At 30.7% G+C, this 16,314-nt stretch overlaps 1 protein-coding gene across 1 annotated transcript; it reads left to right on the top strand.

The window, feature by feature from the left end:
* Positions 1-10,625: 10,625 nt before the first annotated feature.
* Positions 10,626-16,026, top strand: LOC109815711 (sulfoquinovosyl transferase SQD2). Its single transcript, XM_020380504.3, has 11 exons — positions 10,626-11,210; positions 12,053-12,119; positions 12,316-12,386; positions 13,646-13,763; positions 13,877-13,950; positions 14,107-14,162; positions 14,241-14,324; positions 14,463-14,550; positions 14,641-14,718; positions 14,884-14,940; positions 15,265-16,026. The coding sequence occupies exons 1-11, from the start codon at positions 10,864-10,866 to the stop codon at positions 15,758-15,760; spliced, it is 1,536 nt and encodes a 511-aa protein (XP_020236093.1). The 5' UTR covers positions 10,626-10,863; the 3' UTR covers positions 15,761-16,026.
* Positions 16,027-16,314: the final 288 nt, after the last annotated feature.

Raw genomic sequence — 16,314 nt, 5'->3', positions numbered from 1 at the left:
TTGGCTTAATTGTTGAACTGAATAACTAAGATCTAGTCTTGTATTGGTAAGATATGAAAGTTTGCTTATGAGACGTTTGTAAGCAGCTGGATCATCTAATGGTTGGCCCTCATTCTTGTGAAGCTTGGTATCTTTAGTCTTACGAGTGCTGAAAATTTTAGCATAAAAAAAACCATGTTAGAAACTATTTCCAGTGCATATTTTTTTTTGAAAAACATGTATTCCTTATGAGAACAAGCAATCTCAAACCCGATAAAATATTTTAGATTATCAAGGTCATGAATTATGAATTGTTGGTTAAGAAAGTTCTTGGTATCATTGATTTCTTGTAGGTTGTTTCTTGCATGAATCAAATCATCCACATAAACCAATATTGTGTTGGGAATCGCAAACGCACTCACACGCACAATTTCAAGAGAGAAAGTAAATTAACAAGACACAAAGATTTACGTGGTTCAATCAAAATAACCTACGTCCACGGCTGCACTAGATGGTATTTTCTATTTCATAATTAGGTTTACAATTACATGATTATTTATAAAAAAAAAATAATAAATAAAGCAAATGGGCCAAGCCCAATAAATCCTTCAAACTCCACATACTTAACATATTGCAGTAAAGGAGTGGTTTATGATATTTAAAAAATAAGGAATGGTTAGAGGAAGATTGAATAAATCTGTATGTAAATAAAGAGGAAGAAAGTCTAGCAAACCATTGTCTACTTGATTATTTTAAACCATAAAGTGATTTCTTATAAACTTGATTTGGTTGAGTATGAGTGATACTTGAGGGGAGCTCCATGTAAACTTCTTCATCAAGATGTCCATGAATAAAAGCATTATGGACATCAAGTTGGTGTAAGATCCATTAATTTACTGCAACAATAGCCAAAATTAGTCAAATGACGGTGACCTTTGCAACAAGTGAAAAGTGTCAAAGTAGTTGATGCCTTTTATTTGAGTGAACCCACATGTTACAAGTATAGCTTTGTGTCATTCAAGGGAACAACCAATTTTTAGTTTCACCTTATAGACCCATTTACATCCAATTTATTTCTTACCTTCAGGTAAAGGAATGAGATCCTAAGTATTATTTTGGTTAAGAGTATTAATTTCAATTTGCATTGCCTTAATCCAAGTTGCAAATTTTATGGCTTGTTTGTAGGTTTTAGGTTTGTCCAAGGTGTACATAGTTGAAGTATAATGTCTATGTGAAGGAGAAAAAGCATGATAATTGAAATATGATAAAGGATAAGATGTGGTAGATTGATCATCACATGTTTTAGAGTTAACAATCTTCCAATGAAAATCATGCAAATATTTAGTTGTGGTTTTGATAAGAGTAGATCTCCTAAGTTGTATTTCTAGTTCAGAGTTATTATTAGGCAAAACATGTTAATTATTAGTTGATAAATCAATAGGTTCGAGGTTATTGTTGATAGAGGGAACATTTGGTACATCAAGGAACAAGTTGCCATGAGTGTGTGTAACACACACACATATGTAGGAGAATTAGGGACATGGTATGGAAAAACATTTTCATAAAAATAGTATATCTACAAATAAAAGCAGAACAAGAAACTAAGTCAAATAAAATATATTCTTTAGTACTTAACTTATAGCCTAGAAAAATACACTTTCTAACATAGCTATCAAGCATAGTTTTGTATTGACTAATAGTTGAAGCATTAGCAAAACATTTAAAGAACGAGGGTAATTTATGCTGAGGAACAATAATTGGTAATTTATTATGTGTACAACATGATAAACAACATAAGACCAAAAAACTTTTGGCAAATTATAATGAAAAAGAAGAGCATGAGTGATGTTTAAAAGATGTTGATGTTAATTTTCTTTCGACCTTAGAATTTTGTTGTGGCATGCAAGAAGTTTGATGAAAAATTTCATGATTATCATAAAATCTCGGGATGTTAAATTCTTGTCCATTATCAAAGCGGATGGTTTTAATTATGCAATCACTACTAGAATTTCTCTTATTACATGCGACTTTTCCTACGAATTTTTCATAAAAATTTGCAGGAAACGTTGTTCCTACAAATTTTTCTGCGAAATTTTATTTGCAGGTAATACTTTCGTGGATAATATATTTTTGCGAATTTTAAAATTCGCAGGAAAATTTCCTGCGAAATTTCTTGCGAAAAAAATTCGCAGGAAAGTTTCTTGCAAAAAAAAATTTGCAAGAAATTTTCCTGCAAAAAATAATACTATAAATTATATATTTTAAGAATTCATAATCTTTTATTTTCATGTCTCATACATAATCTTTTAAATTCTAAGATTGTAGATTATAAGTCTAACACTCAACCATACAATTCAACTTGTAAGGTAAGTGTTGCCCCAACTTATATACTCTTTAATTGTTTTATTTTCAATTGATGTTGGACTTGGAGATTTTTTTAAATATTAAACTTATGAATTTAAATATTTTTTTTATTTTTCCTGTGAATTAAAATTTGCAAGAAAATCCGCAGGAAAAGTTACCTGCAAATTTTTTCTACCATTTAGTAAACATTACTTGCGAATTTATTTTTGCAAGAAAATCTGCAAGAAAAAAAATAAAATTCTTACAATATTTTCTGCAAATTTTTTCCATGAAAATTTTTCCCCCATGATTATTAAAATTGTAGCAAAATTTGTAAGAAATATCTGTAAATTATTTTTTGCAGGAAAATTGGCAAAAAATTTCTGCGAATATTTTTTTGTAAGAAAATTCGTAAAAAATTTCTGCAAATATTTTTTTGCAGGAAATTTTGCAAAAACTTTTTACGAATATTTTTTTGCAGGAAAATTTGTAAAAAAATGACACTTTTCTAGTAGTGAATTATGGTCATTGGAAACATGTTGAATGAATTTTAAAATACAATTCCTAGTATCAACTTTGGATTTATAAAGATAGATTCAAGTATGTCTTATGAGATCATCAACAATAGTTAGAAAATATTGAAAATATTAAAAAGAAATAACATTGAGAGGACCACAAATATCCACGGGAACTAATTCAAAGGGATTGCTAGTTTTAGTTGTGATGTTGTTAAATGGAATCTTAGCTTGCTTAGGTAAATGACATGCATCACAAATCAAATTTTTATTTATTTTGATATAGGGAAATTTGTTACAAATTTGATGACTAATGGTATATGAACGATAGCCTAGTCTATGGTGCCAAATATCAAAGTTGTATTAGTATGAGCATTTACAATATAATGAATAGAAGGTGATGTAGTGATATATTGGTGAAGAAATATGTAAGTCATTGTGAACTTTAGGAATTCCAATCATATTCTATGAGTGGAGATCTTGAATAATACAATGAGCAGAAGAAAAAAATCAATATACAACATAAAAGTGTGAAAGATTATAAATAAAAATTAAATTAAAATGGAATTTCGATACATGCACAAAATTAAAGAGAGTAATAAATTCAAAAAAACAATTATGGTACCGGATTTGTAAGAAGAAACTTTATTTCCACTAGGTAACTTTATTGATATAAAGGATATAGGTTGAGAAGTGGAAAATAGAGATTTGTGAGGACATGCATGAACTGTTGACCTAGTATTAAGAATCTAATTAATAGATGGGAATGTGACAGTAGTTGATTAAGTAGCATTACAGATCATGTGCTTGGCAAAAACATCATTGTTTTCAAACTTACTCTGTGAGGTTTTGGAATTTGTAGCTTGGCTTTTGGATTCTTGCAACAAGGTGAAAAGATGTTGATAATCTGCAGTGGTGAGTTGAAGGAGATGGTCTTGGATTGGAAGGTTAATCACAATTGACAAGCACTAAAACAATGGTATCAACAAAAGTCTCATAATTCTTTGTTTGATAGCCAGGGGGAAGCCATGCTTGTAATAGCATGTGCCCACGATATGAAAAGGCCACCCACAAAATGTACATTGTTTGTTATTGTTAGATCGACCAAAACCTTTGCCACTAGAATTAGAATTTTTTCCTCGTTCCTAATAGTCTTTATTATGATTGGAAGGAGTCTAAGAAGTGTTGGTGTTTAATTTCACACTTAAGGTTGATGAGTCTTTAATATTGGAATAAAAAATCTTGCATTCTTGTTGGGATAATCATAGCAAAAACCTTGTTTATAGGGGGAAGGGGATCAAGAAAAAGAAGTTGGGCCTTAATAGTGTGGAAACTTACAACAAGGTGAAAAGATGTTGATAATTTGTGGTAGTGAGTTGAAGGGATGGTCTTGGATTAGAAATTACATGGCTAAATTAATTATCACAATTGACAGACACTGAAATAATGGTATCGATACAAGTCTCATAATTCTTTGTTCGATAGCCAAGGGTAAGCCATGCTTGTAATAACATGTGTCCACGATATGTAAAGGCCACCCACAAAATGTACATTATTTGTTATTGTTAGATCGACCAAAACCCTTGTGACTTGATTTAGAGTTTTTCCTTGTCACTAATAGTTTTTATTATGATTAAAAGGAGTCTAAGAAGTGTTGGTGTTTTTTGCACTTAAGGTTGATGAGTCTCCAATATTGGAACAAAATGTCTTGCATTCTTGTTGTGAAATCATAGCAAAAACCTTGTTTATATAGGGGGAAGGGGATCAAAAAGAAGAAGTTGGGCCTTAACAGTATATGGAAATTGTCACTAAGGCCTTCCAAAAAGCATCTAACATTCATTATCTTTATATTGTTTCATATTTTTGGTCAAGTTGCAAGAACACAAAGAATTACATATGCAAACAAGGGTTGATCTTAAAGATTCAAGTTCTTCCCATAAAGCTTTCAAATTGGTGAAAAAGGTGGAAATTATTCTATCACTTTGTTTAATAGAATTCACTTCTTGAAGAATGTCAGATGCACAAAAGTGGTTACCCTTGGAATATCATTCTTCAAGATCTAGCCAAATAATGCAATCTTTATCTATATAGATCGTGCTTTGTCTGCAATATGTGTCGTCAAACTACGATTGATCTAGGAGATAACAATTGTGTTATAGTGTTCCCAAACATCATATAGAGGATTTTTCTTGGTAGGTGGTGAGATGGTGCCATTCACAAATTTATGTTTATTCTTGATGAGAAGAGTGCATTTCGTGGCACGACTCCATATGAGTGGAAATTGTCATTACTAAAGCCTGTAGGACAAGAATCACCCATGGCTTTTCTCCAAGATGTAGGTAGTAGGGGATGGTAAGTATTTGACTTTGATCAACGGTAGAATTGGTTGTAGCCTGCATGTGGCAAAAGAAATCAACAAAAATTGTTGTGGAGGCATAAGAGTAAATTTGATACCATATTATTAGAACTCAAGAAAGATAAGCAAAACTTTATTGAAAAAAGATTATTCTAGTAAGATGCAAAGAAATATATATATATATATATATATATATATATATATATATATATATATGGGTATAAAATCCAAAAAGAAAGGTCATGACAAAAAACAAAAAAAAAATAGAAAAGTTAGAACAGAAAACAAACTGACAGACTAAATAGAAAATGAAAAACAACAAAATCTGATCTTTTGTTGCTCCAATAAGTTATTGTTGTGACTACTCCAATAAAAGGTTCAAAAGAATACACATGATGAGTTATTAGAGCAAATCCTGATGGCCAAGGCTTCTTTGAAAGAAAATGGAGGGTAAAAAGTCAAAGAGGATGTGGTCATAAAAAAGAACATGGATGTGGCCAAGGAAGAGGAAGAAGAGGAGGAAGAGAAGATATCGTAACAATTTTAATAATGAAACGATTTATCAAACCACTAGAAGTCGAGGAGAATGCAATTTTGTTAGAACAAATAAAAGGAGGTATGATAAATATAATATTAAATGTTATAAGTACTAAAAGTATGGTCATTTTTTTTACCGAGTGTAGAACTAATGTTGAAGAAATGGCCAATTTTGTTGGTGTTAGAGAAGAAAATGAGAGCCAGTATTATTGTCAACACTTAAAAATGATAAGTGCTTATGTTATCTTGATAATGAAACAAGTAATCATATGTGATTAAAGAAAATTTGTGGTGCTTGAAAAAAGGAAAAAGAAAATATTTCCTTTGGTGATTCTCTCGTGGTTCTAATCCAAGAGAAAAGTACTATGTTAATTTCCTTGAAAAGTTGAGATTTACAAATTAATCAAGTGTTTATTATATTTCATATATTTTAAATTTATAAACTATATTTTAAATTTATAATAAATAATTTAGATTCTAGTACAAGATTTTCTTATTTATTGATAATTTATTTTTAAATATTAAAATTTAATTCATAAATAATTATAATAAAGAAAGATCAAATTAGATAATAATTAAGTAAATCTTTAAAAACACGCTTATTAAAGATAAATCTCTAAAAATACTCTCGTGCAAAATCATTGTTTGTATTTAATAAATAGGTGTTGATATCTTGAGTTTAGAAAAATTTATTGAGAAAGATTGTTGTTTGTGGTGCTTAAAGATGAAAATTCTAATTTGATTGTTAAGATGTTTATGTCAAGAAATAGAAGTTCACTTTGAGAATTAAGATTGATGATGCAAAATGCTTATAGGCTACTATAAAAGATGGAGCGTGGTTTTAGGTTTCCTCAAAGCAAAAATTATGTATCTTGAACGCTTTGAGGTGCCCTTTCAAATCTGATCCTGTCAAAGCTTCCGAACTCTATACAATGCATGATCTTTTCAGTGCCAGAATGTAGTCCACTAAGCTCACCTCTACGTACCAGAATTGTGTTTGGCAACAAGATATAGCAGAATATTGTCATGAAGTATACGAACGAATTGAAATGGATTCTGGATTACTAAGTTTATTACTTATAAAGTTTCCCCAAAAAGTTTTCAACGAGAACAATAAATTCTTCAAATCAGAAACTCTTGTAAACTATATTCTGTTCCTAACTTGGTTCATTAAACACGGAAAGTTCCAAAGTTAGATTCTGCTCCTACTAATATTTATCATTAAATTAATAGTTAGATTCCCCGAGAAAATGTCTGCCATTAAAATATTTAGAATTTGTGCCATACTAGTCTTTAATCATCAAACTAGATTATGCTCCACTATCAACTATCTTTATTGTTAATGTGATACAGCTATGCATTTTTATATCAATGTTGCATGATGATGCAAAATTAATTAAGTATAAGAAATCTGACAAAATCACACTCTTTTTTTTTTTTTTTTTTTCATAAAACGTGATTTTGCCAAATTTCACTCAGTAAAATTGTATCACAGAGCAGCAAGTTGATATAAAAATGGTTTCTCAAATAAATGGTAGGATTTTAAATGCTAAATTAAAAATTAAAAAATAAAGATGATATTCGACGGAAATTATGGTGAGATGTTATTAAATGGATTTCGTATCGTTTCAATCGGTAGGATTTAACAAGCCAACAACTTTGCTACCAAACTTTACAAAATCATGAGTTTTTATACAAATAATATATTCTTATTTCAAATAAGAGAGTTTGTTCTTTCATTTTAAGAGAAAAAGTTTCACTCTTTTCGTAGGCACAATAGAACATATACCACTATTTGCACACAAGACATGATTTATGATGGATTATTTTATATTTGTATTTTGTAAAGATATAATTTTTATCAAAAGAGTAAAATCTAATTTTATTCATGAGATTTCTATTTATAGGAAAAAAATGTCATATAAAATCAAATATTAATATTATCTTATTCAAAAAAATAAGGAAATAAATATTAAAATAATCAAAATATATTAAATCTAAATATTTGAAACATAAATAAAAGATTTTTATTAAAAATTAATTTATTCTCCTAAAGATATTTAGGCATATTCTCAACATTCTTCCTTGATCGAATATTTTTATCACCTAATTTAAATTTGAATTTTAAAATCTATTTTTTCTCTTTTTGATCTGTTTCTTTTTTTTGTGATTTTTGTTGCAATCCTTCTTGAGTGGGATCACTTTAGCATTTGTCTCGAACTTCTCTTTTGAAAGTGGTTTTTCATCATTTTCATTCTCCTCTTGATCATCAAACTTCTTTTGAAGAAGTGCATTTGTGTACTCTTCACTTGTATCTTCATTATAATTGACTCCTCCTTCTCCAAATTTAAAAGCAAAACTCTTGTCTTTTATATGAACATTAAACACTTCTTTGTTATTTATATCTTTAATCACACAATTTTTATCTTCAAATAACACTTTATAGCCTTTTCATACCAACTAAATAACACTCAACAAATTTTGATTAATATCAGGAACGTATAAAATACTAGATATTAATTTGAAACCTGAATAGCTTTTAATAACAATTGTATTCCTATTAATAATCCAGGCTTTTGAGGGCTTTTTGGTCATAAGCATGACATTGAGAGTAGTTGTTCTTCTTCCTCTTCTTATTGATCTTCAGCAATGTTGGCTTCTTCTTGTTGCTCATGAAATTTACATACATATTTTAGGTGTCCTAATTGTCCGCACTTATTATATTTTGAATCAAGTCTCCACCAACATCTTTGTTATGGATGATTAGTCTTTTTGCAATAACTAAAGACATGGAAGAAAAATTTGAGTGTTATCATTTTGATTGCTCTCTTGGAACAATTTCTTCTTGTTTTTGCCACCATTGTTGCTCTTCCATTTGGCTAAATATACACCCTCCACAATTCCTTCTTATCTCATAAACCTCCTTTGTTCTAATCTTGCAATGCATGTAACACCTCTACCAAAGTGATCTTACTCATATCCTTTGTGTTCTCCAAAGTCGCTATTGAAGCTTCATATCTTTCAGGTATAGTTAGTAAAAAATTTTCAACAATTCTAGAATCAAGAAATTGTGTTCATAGTAATTGTACCTTATTAGCAATGCCAAATAATTTGTCTGAGTATTGTTTGATTTTCTTAGTCTCCTTCATTATTTGTAACTTAAATTCTCTCATTAAATTCAATACTTGCATGCTTTGAATCATTTCATCTCCAGCATATTCTTCCTTTAGATAATTCCAAATTATTTTTACAGATTTGAGAGTCATGAACCTGGTGAAAACATTTTGTTAAACACAAGCAAAGCGACAACTTTTTGCCTTTTTCTTCTTGATTTTCTTTTCCTTGTAAATTTTCATTTGGGCCATGGTAGGATTGTCTGACAATGCGGAGACATCATAATCTTCTTCTATGGCTTCTCAAGGATCTAAAGCTTCTAGTTATGCCTCCATTCTCACCGCTCAAAGATCATAACTTTCTCCATAAAAAATAGGTGAAGAAATTTGTGAAAAGTTTGTTTCTGTTTTCATTTCCACAAGTCATAACCTTAGCTCTAGATACTAATGATGGATTATTTTATATTTATATTTTGTAAAAATATAGTTTTTATTAAAAGAGTATAATCTAATTTTATTCATAAGATCTCTATTTATAGAGAAAAATTGTCATACAAAATTAAATATTAATATTATTTTATTTTAAAAATAAGGAAACAAATCCTAAAAATGATACTCTTACTATGGGCGTATTTGGATGCATGTCCGAGATTCACATCCAAACAAGAATCACATTAATTGATGAAGAAATTACTTTTATTACTTCTATTATATCTGAAAAGAAAATGATAATCCACGTTCTGAATTTGGTTTCAAACACGCACTATATATGTCTCTTAATAGTTAATATCTAGTAAGAGGATGATATTTTGTTTGAGAGTGGAAATAGTGAATCTATGCCACACAAATGATGGTCATTAAACATTTAAGTTTGAATCAATATTGTCCTTTCACAAAAATGTTTGCAATTTTTGTTGCAATTTTAAATTTTTTTATATTAATCCAAGATATGAACTTTATCAGATTAGATTCCCTTGTATAAAAATTTTGGAATTCAATTGAAACAAACAAAAAAATAAGAAAATATATTAAAAAAAAGGTGAAAAATAAGTATAATGAGAACTAAAAATTTTGGAAACTTAATGGTAAATTATATATTTTTTATAAGCTTTTTTAGTTTAAATATGAATTATTTTGATATAAATAAATATAAAGAATCAATTCCATGTATTAAATTAGTTAAAAAAAATATTGACTAAATTGCACATTTGGTCCTTCCATTTTCGTCAATTCGTAAATTTGGTTCCTCTATTTTAAGATAGATACATTCAATCACTCTAATTTTAAAAATACAGTTAATTTTGGTTCTTTTATCAAATTAACATCTATTAATTGTTAAATTTTAGTGTTTACACATAAATATGTTATATTTCATTCTTTTATTAAAAAATAATGGTAATTTTATATTGAGATACAAACAAATCTCGTATCAATAAAATAAAAGAAAAAATAACAACTTATAAAACACACACATACTCTAATATTATATAAACTTTTTAGATAATGATCAAACATAAAATTGTAAAAACTTAAATCTAAAATAAACAATATTTCATTATTATAAAATATATTTTTATAATAACCTAATAAAAAAATAACTTTTATAAAATATATTCTCAAATAAATATCATAAAATAACTCAATCATCTTATCTTTTATTTGAATGGTAATACGCTCATATTCTAATTTTAACCTATGTCAAGAAAGACGCGATGTGATAGGATAAAGAATGTGTAAAAATTATCAATGATATGAAGAAGAAAAAAAAATCTGCACACAAAACATGCTCAAAGCGTTACCTCCATGAGGAATAACCAGCTATAACTTCTTCCAGTGAATGGTTTCTTGGTTAAGGAAAGAATTTGTCTCAAACAAAAAAGTACATAATTTGTAGTAAATTGTAACTCACATATCTTCCATCCATAGATTCCTTTCCAACTTCGTTGGATTCTTCTCTCTCTTCCGACACAGCCACTGAACCATATTATTCTATCCGAATTCAAAAGCTTGTTATAACACCATGAAAGCCATTGCAATCACTATAAATCCCTCACTCTCTCCTCCCTTTTGTTCATCTCCCACTACCCCTCCTTCTTCTTCTTCACACCCTGCTAGATTTCAACGTTTCCACACGTCAGGAGCAAACCCCATTACTCTTTCATGCAGAGGAGCACGGTTGTGCTCTTTGCAGGGGTCAAAAGCTCTAAGGGGTGGAAAAAGTTTGGTGCTTGAGGCTGGAAAGGTGACCATGGCAGAGGTTGATTCTCGTGGAGAGGGGGAGAACGAGGGTGCTTTGCTTGGCTCCGAGAATGAGAACAATTCAAGGCCTAGAAGAATTGCTCTCTTTGTTGAGCCTTCTCCCTTTGCGTGAGTCCCCCTTGTTGTTGTTGCTTTTGATTTGCTATTGGTTGTGCTTTGTGTCCGATGCTTCATTGAATGTGGGGTGTTTGATGTTTAAACCCCTTTGCATTTTGTCTTGCTTCTTGGTTTGCTCTTCATTGTGTGTAGTATGTAATGTCATGAAGTCAACTTTAGAACCTTAGCAAGAGTCTAGATAAACTTCTCCCAAATTTACTTCTAGGAGACAAAAATAGGAAGTAAAAAATGAAATAAATTTTTCCATAAGCTAATTATAAAAGTTTTCTCCGATTAGTTTTTCCAAAATCATATTTTTAATTTAGGCATAAACTAGTTTTAACAGAAACTTATTTTGATTTTTTTTTTCTTTCTAGAAGTGCTTTTGGAAAAATTTATCCAAATATGCTGTAACAAGGCAAATGCCATGCTTGCTCAATGAATCAACTTGTTGGTGTGCCTTTAGCATTGACTTTGTCGTATTTGATGAATTGAATGAGTTAGTGTATAGTTTAATGTCGAATGACATAGAAATGGTTTTAAATGGCAGCTTGTAGCCGTAATGTTGCCGTTTTTTGAGTTCTCTACAATTGTTTCAATCCTGAAGTTGCTCTAATCACAATGTTTTGTATGGCTTGAGAATATGTAGGTAACCATTAAACAGGCATTGATTTTAGGAAACATAATGATTAATTACTCTACCAAGGTTTCTAGCTTTTGTTTTCATTACAATCCAAAATGAGGTTGAACTGTACTCTGCATTATTCTTGTGTGATTCTTCAGAGGAGGATGTGTGGTGTTAGCTGCATAAGAATTAAAACGATTTTTTTTTCAAAGTGATGTCTATTTTGCAGATATGTCTCAGGATACAAAAACCGGTTTCAGAACTTTATTAGATGCCTTCGTGAAATGGGAGATGAGGTAACTTATTTTACGTCTTTTGTTTCTATGTATGCACATGTTCATATTCCTTTATATTTGGTGCTTTTGTACATTATCTCAAAAATTCAGAAAATTTGGAACAAATAACTTCTGTTCATTACAATTATGGTGTTTAAACATTTATTTTTTCTTTTACATTGCATACTAACTAGTTATGTGTATTTGTCTGTATTAGGTGATGGTTGTGACAACACATGAAGGAGTGCCCCAGGAATTTCATGGAGCTAAATTAATCGGATCTTGGAGGTTGCTAAATGCTAACATTCATCTCTTTTAGTAATTAGCTCATTTTTCACTTCCTCAACTCAACCCTTTGCTCTGCTTGTAATTCTAAAGTCTTGGTTTTTCGATCATAAATTTGGTGTCTTTCTGTCATAGATTAATTATCTTATTTTCATTCATTGCATATATTCGTTAACTGTCATTCTCTTACCTCATATTCTGCCAGTATATATTTGTGCACTTACTCTAAATTTCACTAGTAAGTATTTATGGCATTCCTATTTTCATCGCTTTAGGATTTTTAATATTTTGATATCAATATAGAATGGGAAGACATTTGGACATTTTGATATCGATTCAGTTTGAAATGCTCTATAAGGGAATGGTTATTTGAATACATATGATGAAACATGTGCATTTGAATTACAAAGTGGAGGAGGCTCTATTATATTGAGTTAATGCTATAATCACAATATCCTAATTAAGTAATTACCTTAATTACAAGATTTGCTTAGCCCGTTTTTTACATATTCTCCAACCATTTTTACCCTGGAGTTTTTTTCTGGGCTTTCATTTGAAATGCAACCTCTCTTGGATCCTTAGCTTTTGTGTCCGTTCTCTTTCTCTCCTTTGTTTTCTTTCCAAAATCAGTATCAAATATGGATTAAGCATTGAGATATTAATAATACAATAACTATGGAACAAATATATGAATTCCTAAATTTTAGTGTATTTGTTGACTATATTATCATACTTTTTATTACATTAATACAATAATTATTGCATGTATTTATTGACTATATTATCATACTTTTTATTTTAAATTCACTTTTATATTTTTGGTAAGATCTTATGATCCATGTTCTAATCACATGATTTACAATCTTTCGCTCCCCTCCCACTCCTGGTTATGATCTTGATTTTTACAACCTTGGCTGTATAGATGACATGGCAAAGGAAGACCAAAAACTGGAGTTATAACAGTGTTTAGTGGAATTTTCACCTGTGAATAATGAATCCATCAAGCACACATGCATTTGGATTGCTTCTCATTAGGCTCTAGATACCATGTGAAAAGGACACGGAAAAGAAACACACACATATATATATATATAATTATTTAGAGTTTACGACATAATTAAAAGATTCAAAATCAACCTAATTTCTGTGATTGCAAGATTTTGTTAGCCTTTTTACACTATCAACATATTATTCAACAACTAGCATGACCCTGCTTTATACTAACAATTTTCTTTCATGACTAAAACAAATGAGAAATGCAGCTTTCCCTGCCCTTGGTATCAGAAGGTACCCCTCTCTTTGGCACTTAGTCCAAGAATAATTTCAGAGGTAGCCCGGTTTAAGCCTGACATCATACATGCATCATCACCAGGCATAATGGTTGGTCTGCAATTCCCCTATCTCCTCAATTGTTAAATTTTGGGGTTATTATGAATGGTGTAGTGTAAATACTTATTTGTCACATTGCATATATAATGCTGACCTAATTTCAGGTTTTTGGTGCTCTTATCATTGCAAAGCTTTTGTGTGTTCCTATTGTCATGTCCTATCACACGCATGTACCTGTGTAAGTTTTATCCAAGTTACAGATTTTCCGAATATATTTACCATTTTATATTGCATGTCACTTCTGCTTACAATTATTCTGATGTGATGCTATGATGTCAGAACTTCTCTATGTTAAATAATGTATTGCTTATGGCTGATCTTGTTTAGTTTCCAGGTACATTCCAAGATATACCTTTAGCTGGCTGGTGAAACCTATGTGGTTGGTCATAAGTATGTGCACTTTCTTGCATACTCTTTCCAATTTGGACTCATTGGTGAACATAACATAAATTTTTGTGGTTCATGTAGAATTTCTTCACAGAGAAGCTGATCTGACTCTGGTACCATCAGCTGCCATTGCAAGGGATCTCCAAGCTGCTAGGGTCACAGCAGGTGAACATAAAATCCCCTTATCTAGTCTTTTAGCTATGCTTAATTGGAAAGTATCCGAAAATTGGTGTTTCTTAGCATGCCTACGAATTACAATGCAGCAAAATTTTGACCCGAGTTATTTCTCATGGTGGTATCCAGCTAACAAGATTCGTCTTTGGAACAAGGGTGTTGATTCTGAAAAATTCCACCCTCAATACCGATCCCATGAAATGCGATTAAGACTAAGGTTTGGACATTGTCTCATTTTTTTCATATGTTTTGAGTTTTGGTAATAAAGGCATTTCATCTTATATATTCTTAAACATCTGTCATACAGCAATGGTGAACCTGAGAAACCCTTGATAGTTCATGTTGGACGGCTTGGAGTAGAGAAGAGTTTAGATTTCCTCAAAAGGTAGTGAACTTCATTGTGAAATTTGCATTACTTGGAGAAGTATTAGAATTCATGATTTTCCATTCAATCATAAAAATCCAGAATATAAACTGTAAGAGCAGCAAAAACTGCTTCTTGTTGGTTATTGATGTACCAATGCTGAAAGAGCACTAATTGATTTTGCAGCCTCATGGAAAGGCTTCCTGAAGCCCGAATTGCTTTCATTGGTGATGGGCCATACAGGTGACTAATTCTAACACCCCTTCTCCAAAAAGAAAATTTCTGGTGTTTCTAGTCTACATGTCATGCAACTTCACCTCTAGACAAAGCAATGTTAAATATAAAAACTTTAATAGGATTTAATGATTATACACTAAATGTAAAATACTTTTACATGTTCAACCAATCAATCAAAAATTACTATTGGTATGATTTTTAAGATAAATATGGTAAAAGTCAACAAGTTACCATACATAATAGTTTGTGATTGAATGACCATGTAAAACTATTTTAAAATGTCAGTATATAATTTTTTTTCTCTCAATAATATTTGTTGCTAACTATCAGGGAGGAGCTAGAGAAAATGTTTGAAGGTATGCCTGCAGTATTCACTGGAATGTTAGGAGGGGAAGAACTTTCCCAAGCATATGCCAGTGGAGACGTATTTGTGATGCCTTCAGAGTCAGAGACACTTGGTCTTGTAGTCTTGGAGGCCATGTCTTCTGGGATACCTGTGGTGGCAGCACGTGCCGGCGGTATTCCCGATATAATCCCTGAAGATCAAGATGGTAAAACTAGTTATCTGTACACTCCAGGAGATCTTGAAGATTGCTTGAGTAAACTAAGGCCCCTTTTGCTCAACAAAGTGTTGAGAGAAGCCATGGGAAAAGCTGCACGCGAAGAGATGGAGAAGTATGATTGGAAGGCAGCCACCAGGAAGATTCGCAATGAACAATACAATGCTGCCATTTGGTTCTGGCGCAAGAAAAGAGCTCAACTTTTGAGACCCTTGCAATGGCTGGCTAAACGTGTTTTTCCATCACCACAAGTCAACTACAGGTGATGCAACTTCACCTTGCAAGCATGGGTTGGTTCCTATGCTTGATTGCTTTGGCTTCAGAGAAGGCTTGTATGAGATAAAATTGTGGTTGATCACAATTGATTGAGGGTAATGCATTCATGTGTTTGAATGTAAGGGAACATACAATATGGTGGGTTGCACCCTATTTTTGTGTCATTATAAAGAAGATCAAGATCATTAGGTTCAATCTTTCATGTCCATGTTCTATCAAATTAAATATTTGAATGGCAATCAGTTCATATTATGAATTTGTTTGGTTAAACTTCTTTACAAACACTTTTAAGAATAAATAAATAAAAAGAAAATGCAAAAAGATTTTCTAATTTATAGAAACTTTTTGTATTAATTTTTTCAAAACTTATTTTTAAACTTACATATAAATTAGTTTTAATTTATGAAAAAAAAAATTATTTTTTTCTTTTACAAGTACTTATAAATAAACTTACCCAAACAGATTTTATAATATGATCATAAGTGACAAATGAATTTTACTTTTCTATTATGGTGTTCTGGACCGTTCCATATACAGTATCTTA

Source organism: Cajanus cajan, chromosome 4 (assembly GCF_000230855.2).
Source record: "Cajanus cajan strain Asha chromosome 4, NIPB_CcT2T_4, whole genome shotgun sequence".
NCBI classification, from domain to species: domain Eukaryota; kingdom Viridiplantae; phylum Streptophyta; class Magnoliopsida; order Fabales; family Fabaceae; genus Cajanus; species Cajanus cajan.
This window is presented reverse-complemented; position numbering and strand designations above follow the sequence as displayed.

Coding starts and splice junctions, on each gene's coding strand:
- LOC109815711 (XM_020380504.3), top strand. CDS start 10,864: ATGAAAGCCATTGCAATCACTATAAATCCCTCACTCTCTCCTCCCTTT. Junction 14,719..14,883: donor AGTTTAGATTTCCTCAAAAG/GTAGTGAACTTC, acceptor TTGATTTTGCAG/CCTCATGGAAAGGCTTCCTG. Junction 14,941..15,264: donor ATTGGTGATGGGCCATACAG/GTGACTAATTCT, acceptor GCTAACTATCAG/GGAGGAGCTAGAGAAAATGT.